The sequence below is a fragment of the Acanthochromis polyacanthus genome, chromosome 4, assembly GCF_021347895.1.
Source record: "Acanthochromis polyacanthus isolate Apoly-LR-REF ecotype Palm Island chromosome 4, KAUST_Apoly_ChrSc, whole genome shotgun sequence".
Lineage (NCBI taxonomy): Eukaryota > Metazoa > Chordata > Actinopteri > Pomacentridae > Acanthochromis > Acanthochromis polyacanthus.
Genome location: NC_067116.1, coordinates 26713845 through 26738853, shown reverse-complemented (window position 1 = coordinate 26738853; position 25009 = coordinate 26713845). Strand labels below are relative to the sequence as shown.

The window sequence follows — 25009 nt, the reverse complement described above, 5'->3', positions numbered from 1 at the left end:
TGCTGCCAGAACATTACCATATTTTCAGAACAAGATTGGGTTTTAATTGGTGAAGAATCTCTAAGTTTTCTAATTTCTACTGTAATACAAAAGTATCTGAAGCAGTGTTTGTGTAACTGGCAGCGAGATGTTTGGAACTTAAGACTGATTATAAAATAAAAACACAGGCGAGTGGAGTTTTTAAAAACCAGCTTTTATTTTGTGCTTTCCAACAGAAGGATGTTTGTGTTTGAGTTTTACACACACTTGAGGACATTAAAGTCACAGACGGTTCCTCTGGGACATCCACACAGCTTCCCGATCCTCGAAGCTTTACGCACCGCACACTGCTCACCTGCATCACACTGACACACAACACACAAAAGTGAGTTTCCTTACACATCCAGTACGGCTCTCTAATAGTAGATATGCTGATGGAACGCGTTTCTGAAACACCCGCTACAGTTACTGAATCTGACACGTCTTCATTCAAACACTGAATGTCCTGATTGAAAAATACTTTGACAGATGTGTCTGTTATTTAAAAATTATAGAAACACAAACCAACACAATGAGATGACCAGAGAGAGAAAACAACTACAGGATGCAAAACTATCAGACAGAAAATGACCAAGAAGAGACACAGAACGACAACATGGGACAGAAAACACAGACTATAAGAGCTCAAAATGACCAAAAAGAGACACAAAAGCATCACACAGAGATGCAAAACAAGGCACACAAAACGATGACAAGTGATGGAGAACAACCATAAAAAGACACAAAATGACCACAGACACAAAATCACAAGACACAAAACGAGCACGAAAGACATAAAATGACAACAAAGACACTGAAAATAACACAAAGATTTGTAAAAACAGACTATAAAGGTTTGTGCCACTCTCTGTGTCCAGAGGCCTACTGCCTCCATGATTTTCTCCTGTTAGTGTGACTTGCTCTTTGTGTTTTCCTCTTGTTGCCAGTGTGTTCATGCAGGCACAGCTGTGTAACAAGTGTGTGTATTTAATCTGACTTTGTGTGTGTCTCCTGACATATTTGTTGTCTGAACATGAAGATGTGGGAAAACCCCTGAGAGTCTTAGTCACTGTGGTCGAAGCAGAAATCTGCAGAATAAAACCTAACCTGAGCAGACGGACACCTCAGGAGGACAAAAGGACAAAACACATGGACACACTTACAGCAGGAAGCCAGCCCAGTTTCTTCTCTGATGACGGCAGCTGTTTGTTCTTCAGTTTCTCCAGAACTTCCTGCAGAGCTTCAATCTGAGCAGAAAACAGATGTCAACGTCTGACTCAAGATTCAGAGAAATTCCAACTAATGTAAACATCCTGGAGGAGCATTTGTTATCAGGTTAAATCTATGTATTAATACCTTAGTAATGTGCATCTGACATTCATATCAGTGAAGCCTTTAATGAATTAAATGGATAGAGATGTCACTTTGCAGCTGCAGCCAAAATGTTTTTACCTCCTTTTATTACTATTGTTGTGAATAAGCCACCATGACTCTCACAACATCACAAAACAAAGACTAGTGACAAGTAGCTAGGTAAACTTCTCTATAGCTATAGAAAGGTAGAATATGTCCAGGATTTTCTCAGTGATGTACAAGAGTAACTGCTTATTTACAGTATGACAGTGAACACAACACTCCTTTTTACAGTGGTACAAGTTTAACTGATGGAAATCCTCTGATCATATCAGAAACTCTAAATCTACATAAAGTATTTTGACAAATTCCTTCAGACTGAAACTCCATTTCTCATAAAGGCCCAAAGTCTCCATTTCTATTTCCCGTGTCGCACTACTCAAAGCAGCAGTCAGTCCTAACCTTTATGTATAAAAACACTGTGCCTGTTTGAAAATGAATAAACATAACTGATAGATTACAAATGTAAGTAAATACCCTGTGTGCTTACAGCTGCATTTGCTTTCATAGCATCATCTAAATATGTATCTTCTGCCATAAACTGATGAAACAAGACTCACCAGTTCTTTCTCCTCTTGTGTCTCGATGCCGTCGTACTCGATCGATCGCTCCTCTTTCGCGTTCTCACAGCTCCCCACAACAACCAGCAGCCAGCAGGAGGCGATGAGGAGCAGCATCCTGCTGCTGACCATGGCGCTGAACAACTTGGACCTGGTGAAGAACGCTGAAGAGGCTGAAGGATGCTGAAGAGGCTGAAGGATGCTGGGTAGTGGATGTCAGCCTGCCCTCTGGATGCTGAGGCTCAGTGTCAGACCTTCAGGTTTTTATGCGAGCAGCTCCGACGTCACTCAGACAATATTTATTCACCAATAATGAGACAATCAGCCGGCTCACCTCTGAGGTCACTGGAGAGAAGAACCTCTGCTCCGGCAAACAGGACGTGACGGCAGAACTTTCCTTTTTTGAAAATGTGAGTTTAATCTCAGTTTGAGCCGGATTTCAAATCAATTCAAACTTTCCTGCAGCAAAATGACACCGTGACATGTCTGCTGTCAGCAATAAACTTTTCCAAATCACTTATTACTCTATAAACTCCAAGTAGTTCCTATTTTTTTTACTCATTTTTCACTGCAACATAAAGTCCTGCACTTCTATGGAAACAGCACAACCACGTCTTTGGTGCAGTACGATGTAGTTAAAATGCCATAAATGAAATAATTCCTTTGATTATTTCACAAAAAAGGGAGAAAAAACTGCAATCAACATATTTTCCCAACTGCCTAGTGCCTACAGGTGTTACCAACTAGGAAGAAAAGCCGTATACTATAGACATTTTACCATGTACATTTTTACCTCTACAAGCTCAGGATTTTAATGAGTCTGTACATCAACTCTAGAAAGACTTGCACCCCGATGAATCCATCTTCCAACAACTTTCTGAAAACTTGCTCCTCTGTAAGCCGCTTTTTACTAAGCTGTGTTTATTTCAGTGATTCAGCTCGTGATATTTTTCTCTCAGTCTCTTATTGTCCCCTCTCTGCTTTGTGGAAACACGGCCTGCAGTTCATCTAAAAAAACGCACAATATTGCCTCAGGACTGTTCGTCTCAGCTGGGTCAGTCATGGCTTCTTAACTGAAAAGGAGCACTGAATTGTTTGTTTTCTAAAGGTGCAATGGGTTTTTATTTGGAGAATTTTTAGATTTTTTTTAAGCTTGGATTTTGTTAATTTTCCAGACGAAGCTGAAAGTCACACATCATATGGTTTCTGGCTGATAAATCGTGTCTTTTTGGTCATTTTTAAAAAGACAACATGTACTTTAAACCCACTGGTTGGTTCTGGATCAGAGCCTGAATGCTTTTTAGTCCCACAAAATTAAACAATGTAAGTAAATTTACTTTAAGATCTAAATTTTGAACTCAGAGTATCTCTGTACATAGCTTATTACAACTTGTTGAATTCATCACAGAATAACTCAATGTATTTCACCTTTAACATTAATACTAGCACTTTGGCCACATACAGGTACAACCTCATACACTGTCCATGCTGAGGCTGGACCTATGTGTCCTTTTACTGAGTCTGCTCCTGGTTTGCAACATACTGGAGATCTCAGGTTTACATGAACACAGAAATTAGGTTCTACGTATCCTCTTACAAATGATCAATACCAGCATCTCAAATTCATTCTGGTATCTGACTGATCAAACATTTTCTGGACTTTATGTGCGTTGAAAGCAGAGGCTGCTGTAACATAACTGCAGTGTTTTCAGGGGAACGTTCCTTTAAGAAAACATCCTCAGGCTGACAGGAAGATGTGCGACTCTTCAGGGTCTCAGAGTCACCGTTTACGTCAAAGCACATCAGAAGCTTTAATATCTGACGGACAGAGTCAACGTGCCAAACACAAGCAGCTGAGGGGTCACAATAAAGTTCAGTACCATGGAGCGAATCTGATAACCTCCTGGGGAAAAAACAAAACAAAAACAGAACTACCTGTAGGTTCATACATCTTATCAGCTTATTTACAAAGAGGGAGTTGAAGCTCAAGGAGAAGTTATCCATCTTTGTTTAATAACAAAATACTCCTCATTTCATTGTCTAACAGTGTTCAGTGAAACACCAACGCCACTGAAACTCTCAGCAGAACCAAACATTTCCATTGCAAACTCTCTGAACACAAACTGAAAAACACAAAACACTTCCTGCACTATTTCCAAGTACCAGAGCTTTTCCTCGAGAACCATCAACTAAGAACAAATAAGACAATTCTAAAAATTTACAACATAAATGTAAACTGTTGATGAAAATGACTCCCAGTCTGCGTCTTGTCCCATAACTCTCTGTGGCTCTGAAGCAGAAAGCACAAAGAACAGAACTAAATAAACATAGAAAACAGATGGGCTCCTGAAGTTTTCTGATTCTGGAAACACTTAAAGAAGTTATTGTTTGTGTACTTCAGACATTCATTCATGTAACTGAATATCAGTCAAACTTGTACTTTGCTTTGAGCGAGCCTGCAGTAACAGCTTATCACACAAACAACTGGAAAAACTGCTGGTGTTATTACGAATGGTTTCTAATCTGCTGTCTAACTGTGTGGAGGAGACACTCAAACTCAGTAAATTGTCATCACTACAGCAGCAACCTTCGATGATCAATGCATTACTTTTGGCAGCAGGTGGAACAGAATACCTGTGAACACCTCAAAGCTCACAGGTGAACGAGCACCAAAGTAACAGATTGCTCGGTTTAGGTAATTCAATGTTTAATGTCCAAAACATCATCAGTGTGGCTGCTTTATTTTAAAAATCACAGCCAAAAAGCAGAGAGTAAACAGCTGTTTGCATATCACAGCTTTAAAACCAACAGGGCAGATTATCACTAACAGTTGTCCGAGTTGCATTCATTAGTAGCTGTTGTACTGCGATCACCAGCTGATATCGTTTTATCTCCAGAAATCATTAGAACATTGTTGTGTACGCTGCTCTGGTCTGTTGTCATTTCAATAATTTTGTTTATCCACAAATAAACTCCTCATGTTTTTTCCCTGCGATCATTTGGGACGATGTCTGCCCACTAAGATTTTCTTTTGTGTACTAAACCCACTAAACTGTTAAATACAGAGATGTTCAGGTACTCTCAGAGTTTAGTTTGCAAGACAGTGATATTTACGCTCCATCCATCTCATCCAAAAAAATACCCACAATGCTACTGGATGGTGTCTTTTTGCAAAGCCTCACTATCTGATAAATAGTTTGCAAACTCCACACCTGCAGACTGTAGGTTTTTCTCAGTAGAAGAGTACGCTAAGGCTACAGTAGGGCTGAACAGTTGATTCATTTAACAACAAAATCACAAGTTAAACCAATGCAATTAGTAAATCACCAAGCATGCAGTTACAATAAACATTCTGCAGCGAGTCTGACTGAAGGGATAAAGTGCTGTGTGTTTTACAGTTTCATACTGCCCTCCCTGTGCAGATTTCTGGCAGCATCTCGTGTGACTTTAGGAAGCAAAAACCATAATAATCAAAATTAGATCATTTCTTTAGATTACTGAGCCCTGGGCTGCATTTACAGAAACAGGTTTTCATTTTCAAATGTACAACTCCTGCTATATTTATACCGAGCATCCACACAACTCCAGGGTTTCAAGGTCCTTCAATTGGAGCTGGTCTGAATAGCAATTTCTGGACTCCAGATATTTGGCTCCAATTAATGATGAATATCCGAATGTGCAGAAGGGGGTGGGTGTGATTTGAATATTTGGATCTCAAATTAACATTCAGATACCACCATACCACCACTGAATATTCAGATATCTGGGTCCAGCCCTACCTTCAACTCTTTAGCAGACGCTTTTCTCCAAAACATCGTACATCTGAGAGTAGATACAACACAAACGGGAACTTGTGAACACAATAATGCAAACACACACATTTGTTTCCTGTGTTGCACACTAACTTGTTCTACTGCTATCACCACCTCTTCTCATGAACCTTTCCAGTAGAAAATAAAGGCATCACTAACCAGTGAAATAACCAGTGGTTATTTCAACTTTGATAATGAAATAGACGAGTGGCTCACCTTGTTGTCTACACTTACAGCTTTTGTGCAGTAACATTTTCTACTTTATGCTGCTGCTGCCTACATGAGCTATTCAAGCAACTTTGAGTGACTAGTCAAGTGATGTGCATTTTTAGGTGCATTAGTACAGAAAAACTGCTAAAGTTAGATAGGTTCATTTTTCAAATACCATTTTATTCTAAAATGAAACCTTGTCTGTGTGGACACAAACTAAACCCAACTGTTCACTTCGATTGAACCCTAAACTGTGGCCAGATTGCAGGGGATGTGAGGACACCGAGTCCTGATAAAACGGAAAGAGTAAGGATTCTTCATTTTATCTAGGCTCAGCTGAAAGCAGATTTTAACCCTTTAAGCTTCAGTCATTTCCAGCCGTTTTCAGTACAAAAAAATCGCTAATATTCTATTTTTAAATAAAAAAATTACGAAAAATACGGGGAATATTGGACGTGCATCGGGAGGTGCATTTCCTTGAAAACGACCGATTCGGGGATTTTATACCGACTTCAGGACATGTTTTGGACAAAATAGTTTACTGGCTTGTGTCGTCTGGATGTAAAAGGTTGGATTATGGCCGTTTTTTGTGGAATCTTTTTTTTTGTGTGTAATAATAAACCCGGAAATGTGAGTCGCGCTGTGTGCGTTGAAGCCGTGTATAGAGAACGGATGGATGAATATTTGTTTTTGTCGGACAAATGTGTTTTTCTCACCCGCTGTGGTAATCGCATCTGAAAGTGGTTTATACCGGCGGATTCATGAGAATCTAAGCTTTCCATCGGTGTATAGTGTTTGTATAATCGCGTTTGCACCCGTCGGACATTCTTGAAATTCCTATGCAAATTAGTAGGTGTACTGCCGGCGGTACACTGAAGCTTAAAGGGTTAATGTGAACAGACCTCAGCTTCATGACTCAAAGTCCTCAAATTAGACACCTCTAGTCTGATAACATCAACACACTACAGATGATGGTCGAAATGTTTTCACAGGCCAAAGACCAACAAAGGTACGCACGTATTTTAATCCACTGACGTTCATATTTGTGACACCGTTTCTGTTTAAATAAAGTCGGTACCTGTTTTCCTGTGTGCATAGTTTGTGTGTGATTCTGGGCATAAGTGTTTGCTTTGTGATCTTACCTCAGTCTTTGGATGTTGACCTGAACTGTTGCTGAGCCTGAAACACATTTACACACACATCAGTACAAGCACACAAGCTTCACATTCTTACAAAGTTTTCTTCAACAAGACAGCTAGTAAATATACTGAAATAATCAAACTCCTGGTGGACTCGACACATTGTCAGCTTCTTTTTAGATTGGTGGTACAATTGATCACCTTCTCAGTGTTACTGAGTCCTCCTTTTTCATTTGGTTTCCAACCAAAATATGTCAAAGCAACCATTTCCATGACATCAATATCAACAGATGACCATCGAAATGCAGTTGGCAGAATGTCAGAAGTTGAGCTCCTCAAGATAAACAGCTGGTGCTATTAAACCAAGGCCAAAAAAAAGGAATGTCATGCAAACGGCATTGTGGAAGCAGCAACTGAAATATGCGTCTTCATTTAGCTGTTTTCTACAGGTAAATGGAAACAACTTTGAAAAATGATCCCAGTCAGCTCAAACAACAGTGGCAGGTCTGCATGGTAAACACAAAAGAAGCAGCTGTTTATGCTTTGGATCTTTCATTTTAGAGTAAATCATGAGGGCAGAGCCCAACAAAGACTACAGCAGCAAAGCCTGACTGTTCACAACAAGTCAGTTAAGTTTGTAAACATCTTTTTCTCTCTGGCTCAACATCTATTCTGACTACAGCTTGGTGTTTCAGTGTGCAAACAGACTTTATGCAATAATCAGAAATGTTACCCAAGCGATGGTCAGCATACTGGAAATGTGTATACATTTTGTAAATAATGTAAAGGACACCATTACATTACATCTTTGAATAATAGTTCATAGATTTTTGCTGCTGTATTATTTTATTTACCCTGTATATAGCACCTGTAAATACCACCTTCAGTTATGTTCATTTTGGTAAAAAGTGTCACGATTGCACAACACCGCTGGCTGCACACTGTCCAGGAGGGATCCATACTGCAGACTCAGACAGCAAAAGCTTCTTAAATATTAGGACTTTGTGATAGTGAACTAAATATGTTTGGGTGACACCTGACAACGTCACCTTGGCGAGTAGTCAACTACAAAGGGCCTTTGAGACTGACTGAGACTAAGACATGTTACTGACCAGGTAGCTGCCGGTGTGGAAGCCACACATGTACCACAGCATCATTATACTGGAGGTGGCGTCGATGGGCGAAGGGGTGCCGGACTCTTTCCCACCAAACATCCAGGCAGGAAGAGGAGGAGGGAAAAGAGGGAGGAAGGGCAAGGGGTCCTGGAGAGGGAAAGACAAACCCTTTGAGGCACCAGCAGATGAGATGACATCAGAAATGTTCAATTAAACACAAACCTGGTCCACATTAAAGAAGAAAATAATAAATGTATTTCTGTAGAATAACTATTATTTTTGCGTTATAGTAAAACCAATGGTATTTTTTAAAATGTACTTCTCACAGACTGGCCACACTGTGGCAGAAATAAGTGTGTCTTGTTGTCAGATATACCCCTGAGCTTGAATGAAAAGGAGGAGGAGGAGGGAAAGGAGGGAAGAAAGGGAAGCTGTGATTGGTCGGTTTCTCTGCTCCATCTCTCTGCTGGTTTCCTCTCCTCCTCTCGTCCGCTTCCTTCTCCACTTTGCTCTGATTACCAGGTCTCTCTTTAACCTGCAAACACACAAACGTCACAATATCACAAGTATAAGATGAATCTGACAAAAAATAACGTCCGTGGCAACAAAATTTCTCAATCATAGATGAAAGCTCACAGAGGAAGAATAAAATCTTTATCAGTAACTCTTTGGACAGGTTGGCTTTAATGAGTTTCTACAGGTCAACTGCATTAACAGTGATACCACCAAAGAGGTGAGCCTTTATTTCACACTACTATGTAACTGACACAAAGTTCACACACAGGAGTTCTGTTTCTTCAACAGTGCTTATGGAGACTCACCCAGGAAGAGTTCTGCTGATCATCTCTCCATGCTGGCCGTCTCTCTCCTCCCCGCTCTCCCTGGTTCTCCTCCCTCCTCCTCCTCCTAAAGTCAAAATTAGTGCTGGTTGCAATGGACTTCCTGCCGCCCTACAGGACCGACAAATATGTCCGTTTTCCTTTGACACATTTGTAAATGCTGCCTTAACATCATACTTACACCTCAAAACCTGAGCTACATCCAATCTTTCCAACATGTTGACCACAGCTATGTTCTGTATCCAAGAGAGCTGAGACTTAGGAATCGGGGATTTGACTATCACTGATTAAACCAGGCTGACAAATATTAACTTTCCTGCATATCTGGACATGAAACTATCAGATATTGATTGGACAAGAAGTCATCAATGTTACATTTTCCAGTCAGTCCTTACACATCTTAGATGTTACACCCAGCTCTTGGTCCTGGTCCAGGTGTTTACCTTGGCTCTGCTAGGTCCGTAGAGCTCGTCGGGGTTCAGTAGGCCACTGACGTCCTGCTCTTCCTCATTGTTGTACTCGTCGAAGCGAATGCGGCAGCGCTGCCCTTTGACCCATAGAACCACAGCAGGATAAACCAGACCGTCCTCTGAAAACACTGCCCGGCACCGAGAGCCAGGCTTCCAGTCCTGAAACGCAAATTGCAGTTTAACAATTATTTATTAATATACAGTTGGCATTTTAAGGTGTGAAGAAACACAGCTGTTTATTGTCCAACAACTGGATGTTGTTCCCAAAGCTTCCAACTTTGTCACATTTTTCAGTTTTCTCACCAGATCAATCGCTCTAGAAAATAAATGCTACTTGCTTCCACAACATTGATTTTTTATTTTTACGTAATCTATTTGTTGTGGTGCCTCAAAAATGTTTGACAATACTTAAATGTCCCATCACAATTATTCTGGCCCTAAAAAATTCAACTAAGTGCCATAAAAGAAATCCAGCAAATATCCAATGTCATATTTTGACATTATTGCTTGAAAAAACTCAATTATCAAAAAAAAAGTGGCTGGAAAATATTTGTTCAGTTACTGATTAAAAAAATCTTATTTCAACAAAGTCAAACAAATAGCATATAAGCACTCCATGAACTTGAAGAACTTTTTTAACATTGTTTACACCCAAAAAGACAACAACTCTGAATTCAATATAATTTTCTATTGGTGATGAATGATGAACCTGTGAGCTCAGTGGTTGCGGTTCAGCATCAGAAGTCTTGAGTGCGCTCACTTCCATGTCTTCCTCATTGCCGTAGCCAATGAAACGAACTCTGCGGCGTTCACCGTCTACAGACACCACCACTGCCGGATACACCTGCCCGTCCTCTGACCACACCACCCGACACTCAGCTCCCACCGCCCACTGAGAGAGAAAGAACTAGCCTGATGAGACCTGACAATTTATTTACTGCTGAGATCACTGGTCAGGTGACAGGAATTCTACTGACAGCTAAATGGGACAGAAAGCAGAAAGCCTGGCAAAGGATTGCATCTGCAGATGTTATTTATTGTTTAGCTTTGGTGACAGTGATTTAAAGACTAAAGTGACCAGCCTACAGTAATAAAATAAATACATTACCGTACTAGCCTTCTGTTTTAAAGACTGTGGTCTGGCATTTAACACTCTGAACCCTAAAACTCATTGCCTGATATTTTTACAAAAAAAACAAAACAAAACACACACATCAAAACTACACCATTTATCAGCCAGAAACTCAGAAAACAGCAATCCGTTTGATTTTTACATTTTCGAAGTCCTTAAATTAATTGTGTGCCGCAACATGCCAGCAGGAAAATGATCAAAATACATGCTAACTGTGATATTTTAATCAAAATTACTTAATTGTGTCTCCTGACAACATCTCAGGATGAGTACTGAGGGACTGTGCACATCAACTCTCCGAGGTACTAACAGACATCTTCAACACCTCACTTCAGGTAGCATCCATTCCTGCTTGCCTGAAGGCTGCCACTATCATACCGGTCCCCAAGTCTTCCAAAGTGACGGGCTTGAATGACTATCGGCCTGTAGCCCTCACACCGATAGTCGTGCTTTGAGAGGCTAGTGATGGCCCACATCAAAAGTTCCATCGACACCACTTTGGACCCCCACCAGTACGCCTACAAGAGGGAGAGCAGGAACGCATGTGTCCGTGTGCTCTTCCTAGACTTCTCCTCCACCCCAGAGCTGTGTGTTGAGGCCCCTCCTGTTCACCCTGCTCACGTATGACTGCTCTGCAAAACATCCGAGCTGCCATATAGTGAAGTTCGCGGACGACGGCAGTGGTGGGATGCATCACTAACAACGATGAGTCCCACTACAGAGAGGAGGTAGAATTGCTGGTTGCCTGGTGCAGAGACAACAACCTCTGCATCAGTGTTAAGAAGACCAAAGAGATGGTGGTGGATTTCCACAGAGCCAGACGTCCCCCCCGTCCCCTGAACATCGACGGCGCTGACGTGGAGGTGGTCTCCACCTACAGATACCTGGGAGTACACCTGTCTGAGGACCTCACCTGGAGCCACAACACCTCCCAGATGATTAAGGCGGCCCACCAGCGCCTCTACTTCCTCAGGAAGCTGCGGCGTGCCGGTCTGGGAGGCCCAGTCCTGAAGAGCTTCTACCGAGGGGCGGTGGAGAGCATCCTCAACACTGGCATCACTGTGTGGCATGGCAGCTGCACGGCCGCAGAAAGGAAGGCTCTGCAGAGGGTGTTGAAAGCGGCTCAGAGGACTGCAGGAGGCAGTCTACCCACCACCACTGACATTTACACCAACAGATGCAGGAGGAGGGCCACCTCCATCCTGAAGGACTTCACCCACCCTGCACACAAACACTTCAACCTTCTCCCTTCAGGGAGAAGGTTGCACAGCATTCAGACTAGAACTGCAAGACTAAGAAACAGCTTCTTCCCCGAAGCCGTCAGGCTGTTAAACAGGTCTCTGTAGACTCTGTTTTCATATCATCACCACCACTCCCCGCAAATACACATGAATGCACACATCCCAACATACACACACCATCATACACACGCACACATGCAAACAGGCACATTAGTGTGTCTCTTTATACTTATATTGTCTTTTATGAAAGTGTTTTTATATTGTCTTATGGCTGAAACCGGGACCAGGGTCCAATTTCGTATGGTTTCATGCGCAAATATGGAATGTTATGACAATAAAGAACCTTTTGACCTGTTTTTAAAAAAAAAAAAAAATTATGCTCAAATTAAGCATATGCACTAGAGCCTGTAAAAAATATAAATAAAAAACTGTGGGCACCTCAGGACCACTGAGAGGCCATGACTGATTCAGCTGTGACAAAAAAATAAAAAATTCCCGACTTTTCAGTTTAACTGCAGAAAACACACTGGATCACTAAATGCAGCATGGCTAATAAACAGTATGCTGAGGAAAAGGTTGTCGGCCGGTTTTTGGACAATACATTTGGCATTGTGAAATATCTGTTAGAGTTGATGTGCAGCGTATTGTACAAAACACTGCATTTATTGAAGTTATAAAATGTAAACAGTTAAATATCTCCAGCATATGGAGCCACCATTTGTTGTCCATTATTGGGAACACCAGTGGGTCCTTGGAAAAATGTTGATTCAGGGTATTTTTAATTTTGTTTAATGAATAATCAAAGACATTCTACCTTTTCATATACTTTGTGATTGAAAGTGTTATTACTGTTTCAGACTGCACAGGCCACATTCTGTTCTCTTGCTGCATTTATAGAGGAGCAGAACTTGAATTACTTTTACTCTGCAGCGAAAAATTAACCCATAGTGGAAAAATTGTGACAGGAGGAGAAAATGCCAAACCAACTGTTGATGGTCAGAGTTAGCTGACTGTTTTCTTTTAGCCTCCCTGCTGCTGTAATCCCTGCAGTCTGCCTGCAGAGGGCAGCAAAGCCAAAGTCAATCTGCATGACACCAGAACAGCTCTGCATGAAACTTTCTGACCAACACTGCTTGTAAATGGTATTATTTAAAGTTTGAGTTCAGCTAATAAATAACTTCATATGGTTATAATTTAATGCAATAAACTGTATTTTATGGCTTATAATTAAACTTGATAAATAAGTTAAAAAATAATTTATGGAATTGTACAATAAGTTAAAAACAGCGAAAAGGGTTAAGTTTGCATTTAGGAACAAAGGTTGCATGTTTTGGTTCCGCTACGGATTTGAGTGTTGGACAGCATAGACGGGAGAACAGGTTCGCTTCCTGAGCTGACTTAGACATGTCTGAGAGACTTTTCATGGACTTCAAATAACTTTCAGTAAGAAACTCTTTCATGACAGCAGGACATCAAGGTATTGTGTATTTGTGTATATTCTTCACGTCTGAACAGTTATCGCCATTGTAAATTCTGTTCTTAAAATATTCCTGTTATATTCCTGTTCATGCACACTGCAGTTCTCATCGTGTGAGCTTGGCGTTAAGCTAGTTTGTCGTGTCCAGGAGGTCCGTGCAGCTCTGTGCGGACAAATTATGTCATTTTAGCGGCCACGTCCCCTCAAGCAGCTGTTCTCACGCGGAAAATTTCCGCGTCGTGTACGTCCACGTTTTTCTGACTACGCGGACGGAGCTGTGCGGAAAAACATGGCAGAGGACCAAGACCTACTTGTAGCTGAAGTCTAGAAATACGGCTACTTATATGATTCATCACACAGAGATCACTGTGACAACCAGGTTTTGAACAATTCATGGTGTGAAATTAAAACTAACTGCTGAAATGCAACTAATCAGTAAAATGTCATACTGTAAGTGGTGTAAACAATGGCCAACTTCTTCTACTCTAAGTTAGTACTAGGTAGATGTGTGTTTGTCATACACTGCCCTGCAGTTTGGGAGCAGACGCCACACAGAGTATAAAGTCACACGGTCTCTCGCGCGGATTGCCGTGCAGCTCGTTGATGCGGAAAGCATAACCCAGCTTTTAGCCTGGTGTGTGTGTGTACAGATGAAGTCACTCCAAAGGTTGTGAAGAATAAATGCCCGTTTCAGAAGAACTACCTCACAGTGGGCTGGGACCTGGAAATCTAGAAAATTTGACCCCCTCCAAATTGCTTTTATTTTTGTTTTTCTTATAGTAGAATAAAAATCCAGTTCAACAAAAAAAAAAAAAAAAATCAAGTCAAACGGTCTATTCTTTAAAAAGTTAGGCCAGTTTGAATCTAAGGTTGAAAAAGGCGGCAATTTCAAATGTCTGTAAAAAAATGATATTTGAGCTTTTCATTCTATTTCTTTTTGAGAAATTAATATTTTTTACCTGAGACTTTAACAATATTCAGGTTTACCTGCTCCAAATTTTCTTAATTGCTTAAATTTAGAAGATTTCTGCAAAGTTTGAAAAAATATAGAAAATTTTCACTTTTTTTTCTGAGACTATTTTCATGTACCACCCAGAATATTTTCACTTGCCAAAAGCCAGATATGGGAAAGTATATATTTTCTGAAAGAATATGATGTCAGGTGTTGAAAAATAGTGTCAGAAAATCTGGCTTATGGCAACTCTCACAGATCAAATTTTACTGAAGAAGATCTAAGTTCCCCTGTGTGGACCTTGGGCGATTGATGTTAACACGTATGTATCGAAATTGTAAGTAGTACTTCTAATATACACATACTTTGCAGTATAAAAGACTTCTAGATGTCTTTAAGTGTAACAACTGCCTTCAAATTTTGAAAATGGTCATTTAAGGCATCAATTTAGGGCAGATTTCATTAAAAATTCTTGAACTTTGGTAGATTTTTCCAGTTTTTTGTCACAATTTTTCCTTTTAAGGATTCACATTTTTGTATCATGTCTCAATATCAAGTCTCGCCTTTCAAATTTACGTTTAATCACCAAATTCCATCGGTGGAACCCTACACTTATGTCTAGAAAAATCTCCCTGCAGCCTTAACTTTTTAATATAATTTAAAGATATCTTTTTAGATGTATTCCCAAGTATACTGCGGTTGAAATGAGCCCTCAATCACTACCAGGGGATGATTTTTAGCCAAGATATTACATTTTTTCCAAAAAATAAGCCGAGCAGCCCACTGTGTACCTGCATCTGTGGTCATGAAGAGAGTTACACTGTCCATGCAGACCTGCCCTGTTTGTGCTGTCATTACCTCTGGCTCAGTACTGGAGGAGCCAGCTGCAGGTGGACAAGCCGACTGTCCATTTCCATTCTGCAACTTCTCTCCGACATCTCTCTCCTCTTTGACTTCACCTTCTGTCAGCTTGACATCCTGCACACAAACATCCTTGTTTAGAAAAACAGAATCATTTGGTTACTTACAGTCCTGTCAGTCTGTTCAAAGCCCTGCCAAGTCCACATGTGTTCCTGTGATGTAAACCCAGCACAACAAGGTTTACACCATGATGAAGAATTGCTTCAAAAGATCTTCAAATCAGCTGTAATAAATCCACCATGTACAGGTCTCTCCTGTTTCATTTGTAATGCAGAAAGTGGCTTATGCGGCTGTCAGAGCAAATATTTCTTACCTTATACTGTAATTTGTCATCTACCAGCCATATCAAAGAGGTGTAAATAGAGTCTTTGTCACTTCACATGTATAAGTGACTATAGTTAAAAAGATTTTAATTTATTAGAGCTTTAAATAGAGACTGAAGATCTGTTCTTGCTTAACCGTTGCTTTGCATAAGGTTTTCTAGTAACATACTAAAAAACACACCACCAGTCAAAAGTTTTGTAAACATCTTCTCATTCAATGCTTTTTATTCATTTGTATTATTGTCTACATTGTAGATTTATACTGAAGATTAACACTTTTTTGTTTACAACATAATTCCATATGTATTTTTTTATATAGTTTTCATGTCTTTAGTATTAATCTGCAATGTACAAAAATTAAATAAAAACCACAGAATGAGAAGGTGTGTCCAGACTTGACTAGTAGTGCATTTGTAGAAACATTTTTTCAGAGATTATTCATTTTCAGTCAAACTAAAACACAACACATAACTTAAGTGAGCTAATGTGAAATTGTCAGAACTTGTGTATGAGTTTGAAGAACTGCTGAGTGAAAACGGAGACAATCCAAGTCTCGCTGTTGATAAAGATCTGAGAAATGGAACAGGAAAATTACTGGGGACAATTGAAAAAGATGTATGTAATATCTGCGACAAAACTAGAACATATAAAAATGAACGAAATTGTCCTGCAGTTGCGGCATCTGGTACAAAAATACAAAATACTTTTGAATGCCAGTTGGTTGCAAATTCACTTAATGAAACGTCCAAGTTACCATGAAAGGCGGGTTAACGGCTTCTTTCTTCTGGTAGTATCTCAGCACACTGTAAATATGTAAAAACAGAAAATAACCTGTGGTACTTCCAGCGCGGTGTCAAACACTTCTTCCAGAGCATCCTCGTCTTTCACAGCCGCCGCGACAAAATCCTCCTGCGAAGAGCGATGCACAGACCGTTAGCGGCGTTAGCAACGACGCTAAATGTCAAATTAGCACAGTTAGCCTAATTCCGGACGCTCCAACAGCGTCGACCGTTACGTCGGTGAATAATTAACTAACTCACTCACTAGCGTGATTCAGCGAACGCTAGCGGTCGACTTTCAGGTATTAGTCGGTACCGCTGTGTCCATTTTCTTCATGAGTACCAGTAATTATCGGTTAACACTCACCGACTCCGAAGCTCTGTCGGGAATACCGTTTTCTGCCAGCTCAGTCATGGCTATCACCGGTCACACGAACAAACTTTTCCCGAAGCCGTAAAATTTACCCGCGACAGCACCTGTGTCAAGTTACACTGATCTGAACAGGAGCTTCCGGTGTGGCTTTTCAAAACAAAAGCCCAACAAGTTAACGATTAGGACACGTTAAAATTACAATTTTTTCGATCGCTAACACGCATTGGTCGAAACTGAAGTCCCATGTTCAAAACTCTTAACTCAGTCTGCAAGACAGCAGTCTATGTGGCCCAAACTGTGAATCATTTTCCATTGCTTTCACACAAAATGCATTCAGTGACCACAGGCACTAAAATTCATGAACTCTTCTCTCAGTTACTAGTTCACCACATGCAAAACACTGGACTTTTACAGCATATTTTTCAAATGCTAACACACTCTGTTCAAAACAGTTAAAAACACAATCAAAACAGAATGATGGGGGAAAAACACGGGGAATTTCTGCTGCAGCCACATTGAAATCTATGGAAAATCATATCGAAATATTGACAATAAAAATAAATGAAAAGATTCTGTAATTCCAAACACAGCTGAGTGTAGTTGTCAGCTGAAAATCGATTCAGGTGATCTGTGTTTGGCCTCATCAGAAACCATAAAAAGGAGACACTCAAAAAGGTTCTACCCACAATGCATCTCCAGAGAAGACATCAGATGTAATGGATGGAAACATGAGGCCAAATGCAGACGACAGGGTGTGAATGTTACAGTATACACGTGTTGTTGGTTTTTGAAAATTTTCTCTTGATTTCTATTCTGCCCCCTGAATTCTGAGATTCTGCTTTTTTTTTCTTTACAGTAAACTTTTTATTTTGTGTAAGGTCCCAGAGTTTTATGCAAAGGCACAGAGAAAATACATAAATGTTGTTGAAGTAAACTGCTGTATTCTTGATTCATTCTTGTTGCAATATATCACAATAGTTTAGAAAACTCAAAGTGCAAAGATCTTATTTTATAATAAAATACTAATTTATCTAAAAAGAAATCATTATAATTTGAAAGATCACAATTAATTTCATGTAATGTTCTCTGTTGTTAGTATTTTGTAGTTCAGTGTGCTAAGAGTGACAGTGTTTGTTTCCAATGTGAGAGTATTTTCTAGTGTTGTGGTTGAATGAGCTTATTTTGAAACATGAATGAAGTGTTTTGTTGGTGAGAAACAGTTTTGGGGATGAGATTAACTGTTTAGCTGAGATGCATGATGGAAATGCAGACTGTGTTAAGAGTTTTGAACATGTGACTGCAGTTTGGACCAATGCTTGTTAGTAATTTTAGAGCATCTTTGAAGCATAACATTTTTTTTGTTTTAAATAGAACATTATTTATGTAAAACGTTAAAGATTAGATTGTCTTTATGAAGGTAAACTGTAGGACATAATATGAGTACAAAGTAAAATTTTAACACATCTTTTAAGTATGAAGATCAATTGATATCTTTTAAATATTCAGTAAAAATAGTTTTTTACACCTTTCAGATAGTTACATTCAGAACATCAGATAGGAATAAAATTACATTTTAGGATGTATTTTGGTCTTCATTTATGTATGTGATTAAATTCTTTGATGTGTTTATGTAAAAAAAATTGACATAATTTAGATATTAAATGAATAAAAAGGATGTCTAAATTTAAATATGAAATAAAATTTTTGCCATCTTTTAAGTACAATTCAAATTTCAGGTTGTTTTGAAAGGGTTTTTTGACGTCTTATGGATATCAAGTTTAATTTTAGGATGTTTGAATGACTTTGGTATAAAGTTACATTTCAAGGTGTCTTTAAGTATGAAGTTAAAGTTTTGAATGCCATTAAGCTAAAATGTTTAATGACATCTTCTAAGCATGAAGTGAAACTATGTGTGTCTTTTAGCTCTAAAGTTACACCTAAAGCAGCCCAGCAACGTATTTCCCCCCTTGGTGACCCACTGAAGCTGAAAAGCAAGAAACAAGCAGCGGAAGTCTATAAGTTTTTTTGAATTTTCTGTAAGTGAAAGTTTGCATTAATGATCTTTTACTGTTTGTTATTTCACACTGCTGAAGTTCAAACAACAAATGTGACGTTCAGCACATGAGGAGGAGGCTCAACAGACACACATGAGCTCTGTGGAGAATTGTGTATTCAGAGAGACCATTTAGTGTCTCCTTTAAATGATCCCCAGACTGACGAGGATAAATTAGTGGTTTAAAGGACGTGTCGGATGGAAATGAACTGAATGGAGGCTGAGAGCTGCAGGAAAACCTGCAGACTGAAGAACGGCAGGAGAATTCACACTCAAAATTAAAGGTGACATCAATTAGTTTGTGGATTCTGAACCTCAGCTGAATAGTCTATACTTTAACCCATAAGAAGCCACGGTGACACCAGTGTAACAAGCACTTTGAGTGCCCCAGTCTCTTCCTTCTAAAGCTTTATGTCTGACCTTAACTCATTTAGTCCTTTAAGGGAAAATGGATCTGGGTTCTTATGGGTTAAAATATCACATTAAACAAAAAAAAGTATAAAATTTGCCATAAAGTTTTACTTGGACTTAAAAGGTGTCATAAAACACATAAATAGTTTAGATACCTTCATACATTTAAAATGAAACTTTTAAAGTCACTTTGAATTTTATTGATTTCTAATATGACCGTATTGCTCCCTCAATCATTTATGTGATTAGTTTCATTTTTACACTTCAGCTAAATGTCAGTTTATAAAGTAAAATACAAAATACTTTTTAATTTTAAGATTTTAAGATCCAGCAGAAACATTTTTTAAAATGCTGCAGAGATACTTTCTGATTTTAAAACCCTTTAGTATTGATTTTATGTCTAAAAATTCAAAAATGAACTTTAAAAAAAAAAAAAAATAAGTAAAAAAAAGTGCACTGGACAACCACACTCCAAATTTTAAATTCACCCTAACACTAGGTTAATCTAATTCTAAATCTAAATTTAAAACTTCAGTGGCACACATTTAAAGTCAATTAAACCTACATTTTAATCTTAAAAACATCTTGAAATTTAACATTTTTGACCCATTGAACATAATTTCACACATGAATTGTTCTTTTGGAGAATTTAATTCTATGCTTAATGGTCATTTCTGTGGTGCTGAATTTTTATTTTACATTTTAAGAACTCAATCCTGAATTATGTCACTTAAAAACACTTATTCTGTGTGACTAAATTTTAGACATCTTAGTCTGTTTAATTTCACTTGTAAACATAAAGCCCTGATGAAGGTTTTGATGTGTAATCACAAATTGATTGGTTGATTGATTGATTTCATCTTCAGAGTGGTGACCAATTGTTTTATCTTTGATTGACTGAAAGCAAATCTCATCAGGCTGATTTTAATCCTATAAGTATTAATCAATCGGCTTTTCCCCCTTAACCCATAAGAACCCAGACCCATTTTCCCTTAAAGGACTAAATGAGTTAAGGTCAGACATAAAGCTTTACAAGGAAGAGACTGGGGCACTCAAAGTGCTTGTTACACTGGTGTCAGCGTGGCTTCTTATGGGTTAAGGGAAGGCAAATAAAATGTAACAAACACTTAAAAAAACTAAGGAAAGAAAACAACAATAATAGGAATAAAACAAATAAAAACAGCAAAAATACATTAAATAGAATGGAGCAAGAAACTGAAAAATAGCCAAACATATTAGATTTTTTAAAAAAGTATTTTAAAAATCAAACTCTAATGTAGGGAATATAAGAAAAGACATTAGAAAACAGTCATGTCAACACAAAGTAAATAGTAAATATTACAGATGAATCTTCAGATGAAACCAGCAGGTGGAGCAGCGAGACCACAAAAGCTTAAATCCTGCTGAAACTATTATTTTCTTGTAAAATATTCTTGAAGCCAATTAATGCTAACTTGAAAACAGTTATATAAATAAATTCAAAATATTTTTAAAAGTTTATTGCTGCTGTTTAAGCCTAAAAACTATCTGAGAAACTAAGGAACATTTTCAGAATATTGCATTTGTAGCTGCAGCTCCAAAAGAAAAAAAAAAATCTTTTATGTGCAATTTGTATGATTTGATGATTCAACCTGCTTGTTAAACTGTGATGTGATTAGTGTTCCTATGTCTGCACTAAATTTAATCACTGAATCCTGATTACTTGTCAAGAGCCCACCAACACTTTACTGATAACACCAGCTATCAGCAGTTTCACTTTAAGAAAGAGCCCTGATTTTCTTTTATCTTAAAAAAAACTCTGTCGTTCTAACTTTACATTTTCTTATTTCAAATACTGAGAGTAATTTTAAAAAGATTCTGCTGCTGAAAAACTCCATAAATGTGTGCATTTGTATGTAAACTTGCCATAAATCTTTAATTTTATACCTAAACTGAATGAAATGTTGCACATTTAAAGCTCCTTACACTTTACTTGCATGCATTTGAGGAACTAAATTTCTGCTTGAGCTCTTTGTCACTTTATGCTAAGGTCAAGTGTTGTTTCTTTCACAAAATAAAGGGGTTTTATTTGTCCAGTGTTTAGGTGGGTTGATTTAAGATGGAATTAAGGCAGCGTGGATGTGCTTAATGTTGCTTCTCAGAAATAAATCAGTGCAATTTAAAGTAAAGTCTGCACAGACTGAACTTGCAGTTTATTTCTGGATTATTTTCAGTTTCATTTCTGCAACACAGGTCCAGCAGAGACCCCGGAAACCCCCTTAATAGCTTTGTAGCCTTTAGATCCCCCCAAATCTCCCGTTTTGCTTAGTAAAACCCTGAAACATTACCAAGCAGCAGGATTCCCCCTCGTTTTGCATGTTGCACAGTTTAGGGAACCGGTTTTGAAGAGAGTCCCAGAGTTGCTGCTGTTTGTTTCACTGCTGCAGGGCCACCCTGAGGCCGCTGGGGAGCGTCCCAAACCTGGTTTCACCCTGCACACAGCCAGAGCAGGCCTCCAGGACATGATCAGACTTCTGTAGTTTCAGCACAGACTGTGTGGGTACAAGCAGACACATGAAGCGTGCATGTGACAGGAGCAGCAACGTTGCATCCATACATGTATATTATGATTAGAATTGCTATTTTGATAGTTTTTTCATGCATGTCTTGTTCTGCATGCTGTGTCTGCTCCAGTCTGCAGCAGGTAAACAGCTCTCTCAGTCAGGGTATTTTTAGCGCAGATGGAGGCATCCAGAAGCGGCAGTGCAGGATTTGAAGCTTCCAGAAAGTGTCCTGCAGCAGTCCTCAAACTTACTGCAAGAAAAACACAAACCTCCACATATGAAATATCAGAGATACTAAACTGAAGCTCTGCTGTTCACCAGCGCTTTTTTTTCCCCATTGTAAGTCTCTCCTTGCACAACCTGCAGCCGTTACACAATGCAGTCTGCAGGCGCGTGCTCAGACACGGGGCCGGTCACCTGCTCCAGCTTCATTTCTGTTTCTGCAACAACCAGACTCTGTTTTAAAAACAGCTAATTCATTAGTGTGCGGCTGTATTCGTGTGTTTGTGCACAGATGTGGTGTGGAGACGGTGTTGGGGTGAAACTGTCTCATTCGGGTGGACTCTGCAGGAGCAGTTCCTGGGAACAGGGAGGGAGAAGATCTGGAAATTCCTCCACTCCGAAAGAAAAACCTCCCGGTAAACAGACTGAGAGAAGGGAGGAGGAAGAGGAAAGAGGAGGGAGAGAGCGGGGGATTCTCCGAAACCTCCCACGTGGGTTCACCGGCGTCTGCTGCGGACTTAGCCAATGGGCGCAGAGTCCGGGGGAGCTGTGGACCAATCAGAGAGTAAGACGCCAGTGTGGTGACGCCCACTGCAGGCAGCGGACATATAACGGGAGAGTTTCGGCTCTCAGAGGCAGACAGCTCACTTCTTATTCACGGACGCACAAGTCACGGACCTATCTTTGAGTTTCACTGTTAACGGACCCTGGAAGGATCTTTGTGCCGATCTGGATTACCTCTTGTTGGGACTTTATTACGGGATTTTAAGAGAACAGCCGCCTCTCTGCGCTGCGGATATTTGTTCTTATCCTGGATCTTGTGGATTATTTTACTGACTTCAACATGACTCTTGAGGAGGTTGTTGGATCCAACAGCACCGAGAAAAAGTAAGTTTGTGCTGCGCTTAGCTGGTGCGTAATTGCGCACTGGCACGAGGTTGCACGATCACGTTAGACCAGGTTTTAATGCAATTTATAGTCCCGAATCACATTTTTAAGGCTTAATTCTCAAGCTTAACTGTCATGTGTAGATTTTTAGCACTTTTATCCACAGTTATGTGTATCTTTGTGCGCTCACTGTGCCAGTTTCGGTCACGTTTCTAACCGCCTCGTGTCTTTGCAGGATGGAGACGGTGAGTCAGGCTCTGGAGGAGTTGCTGGTCGCGGCTCAGCGGCAGGACTGCCTCACTGTGGGAGTCTACGAGTCCGCCAAACTCATGAATGTGTAAGTAGGAGTTTTTATTCCGCACAGAAGAGACTGAACACACCAACTGTTTTATCTTCTAATGTGGGAGTAATGCGGTGGCACTAACCATCTCTTTCCTCCTTCTGTTCCGCCTGCAGAGATCCGGACAGCGTGGTTCTGTGCGTCCTCGCCACCGATGAGGAGGACGAGGATGATATCGCGCTGCAGATCCACTTCACGCTGCTGCAAGCTTTCTGCTGCGACAACGACATCAACATTCTGCGGGTGTCCGGCATGAGGCGGCTGGGTCAGCTGCTGGAGGAGGACACCAAGGACAACAACGGCAACGAGCCCCGGGACCTGCACTGCATCCTGGTCACTGTAAGTCCAAACTCCCCCTTCTGTTGCATTGATATATACGACGTTGAACTGCTTCTCGGTGTATATTTGAGAGGAAGCGAACATGCAACTTGATCATTAGATGTAAATACGAACGTGATGTTACATAATAAATAAATACATGGATGTTTCCGGGTGTCTCACCGTGCGTCTCTGTTGTGTCTTTACAGAACCCTCCTGTGCAGCCGCTGCAGTGCCAGGCCCTGCAGGACGTGGGCAGCTTCTGCGAAGAGAGCCGCTGCAGGAACCAGTGGGTTCCTTGCCTGGAGCTGCAGGACCGCTGAGTCGAGCAGAACTGAACCGAACCGAATCAGACCGCTACGGAGCGGTGAGAAGTGGAATGGAAACAGTCCAAACAGCCAACCCTCGTACAGACGAGGAATCTAACGGCGTTTGAGTGACGGAACGTGACCGGACCGAACCGGGAGCCTTCCTGCTGCCTGAATGGTTTGGCCTCGGGATGCACTTATGATGTCAGTACCGGCACTGAAAGTGGAACCGGACTGGGTGGGGATACTGGGTGTGAGGAAGCTGCAGAGATTTTTTTACTGAAATGTTAAGACCTGGGTGACAGCAGCTGGATGTCACGTGACTGAACTGATGAATGAATGAACTGTAGAGCTGCACGTGAAGCTCTGGACTACCTGAGCTGCAGGTGTTGCAGATGTTCTGCTGACCTGCTCACTCACAGAACTTTTGATTTCATGCTTTCATGTTGCACACTGAAGTGACTCGTGTTTATTAAACTGACCAGATTGATATATGAAAAGTGAATCCAATGTTGATGAATTCTGTTTGATGAATAAATTGTTGACGACAAGAACTGAATGATTTCTGAGTATTTCATCTGGGAGGGGTGTATATGGGGCATTAAGACTTGGTTGTGGGGTTTGTTGTTTTGTCACTGAGCGTCCCAGACTCTCAGTTAATCACTTAGTTTGATTTTAAGTTATCTAATCATTTTACTTTGTGTTAAGCAACTAACATGACACAAGATCATATTATGATATCTCTGGAGTGGCTCCAAATAAACTGGGTTTGATTCATTAAATAGTGAAATATTATATTTTAACCTGAGAAACAAAGAAATTAAGCTTACCTTCACAGAAAACTATGATTTACAACATGATCATAATCGGGTTGCTGGAATTAGATGATTTTAAGATTTTCTGTTTAAAAATGACTCGAACAACATAAAAAATTTTGCCAATGTTACCACAAATTGGTCAGCAAAGTGATTATTTTGCAGATTATTTTAGCTGTAGAGCACAAGGGGCATTCAAGGTGCCTGGAGAAAAACAAAGCTCACATGTGCAGTGGGGTAACGACAGCTAATTTTTGCCCTGAGACACGTCAGGAGGTTATTCTGGTGGTGCTGAAGTGTGGACATCAAATTATGTGGTTTTCAGAGAGTTCCTGTG

General features: G+C 40.0%; 2 protein-coding genes across 7 annotated transcripts; one reads left to right on the top strand and one right to left on the bottom strand.

The window, feature by feature from the left end:
- Window positions 1–2132: 2132 nt before the first annotated feature.
- LOC110949762 (survival motor neuron protein-like) lies at window positions 2133–22487 on the bottom strand. 6 transcript variants are annotated; one of them, XM_022191982.2, is made up of 11 exons: window positions 16769–17735; window positions 16454–16531; window positions 15237–15356; window positions 10286–10468; window positions 9550–9735; window positions 9089–9217; window positions 8644–8802; window positions 8265–8414; window positions 7156–7192; window positions 5771–5813; window positions 3982–4281 (listed from the first exon to the last, which is right to left on the bottom strand). In XM_022191982.2, the coding sequence occupies exons 1-9, from the start codon at window positions 16814–16816 to the stop codon at window positions 7157–7159; spliced, it is 1089 nt and encodes a 362-aa protein (XP_022047674.1). In that variant the 5' UTR covers window positions 16817–17735; the 3' UTR covers window positions 3982–4281; window positions 5771–5813; window position 7156. The 6 variants fall into 6 exon arrangements, with proteins under 6 accessions (XP_051803311.1, XP_022047674.1, XP_022047675.1 ...); XM_051947351.1 differs by lacking the exons at window positions 3982–4281; window positions 5771–5813 and adding an exon at window positions 2133–2388 and having other exon boundaries at window positions 16769–17736; XM_022191983.2 differs by lacking the exons at window positions 5771–5813; window positions 16769–17735 and adding an exon at window positions 21566–22487.
- A 164-nt stretch (window positions 22488–22651) lies between these two features.
- LOC110949764 (growth arrest and DNA damage-inducible protein GADD45 beta) lies at window positions 22652–24411 on the top strand. The gene is made up of 4 exons (XM_022191987.2): window positions 22652–22891; window positions 23127–23228; window positions 23348–23570; window positions 23759–24411. Exons 1-4 carry the CDS (start codon window positions 22848–22850, stop codon window positions 23870–23872), a joined length of 483 nt encoding a protein of 160 aa, XP_022047679.1. The 5' UTR covers window positions 22652–22847; the 3' UTR covers window positions 23873–24411.
- Window positions 24412–25009: the final 598 nt, after the last annotated feature.

Coding starts and splice junctions, on each gene's coding strand:
- LOC110949762 (XM_051947351.1), bottom strand. CDS start 16,816: ATGACTGAGCTGGCAGAAAACGGTATTCCCGACAGAGCTTCGGAGTCG. Junction 10,469..15,236: donor CCTCCAGTACTGAGCCAGAG/GTAATGACAGCA, acceptor TTTCTCTCTCAG/TGGGCGGTGGGAGCTGAGTG. Junction 7,193..8,264: donor TCCACACCGGCAGCTACCTG/GTCAGTAACATG, acceptor AATGTGTTTCAG/GCTCAGCAACAGTTCAGGTC.
- LOC110949764 (XM_022191987.2), top strand. CDS start 22,848: ATGACTCTTGAGGAGGTTGTTGGATCCAACAGCACCGAGAAAAA. Junction 22,892..23,126: donor TCCAACAGCACCGAGAAAAA/GTAAGTTTGTGC, acceptor GTGTCTTTGCAG/GATGGAGACGGTGAGTCAGG. Junction 23,229..23,347: donor TCCGCCAAACTCATGAATGT/GTAAGTAGGAGT, acceptor TTCCGCCTGCAG/AGATCCGGACAGCGTGGTTC.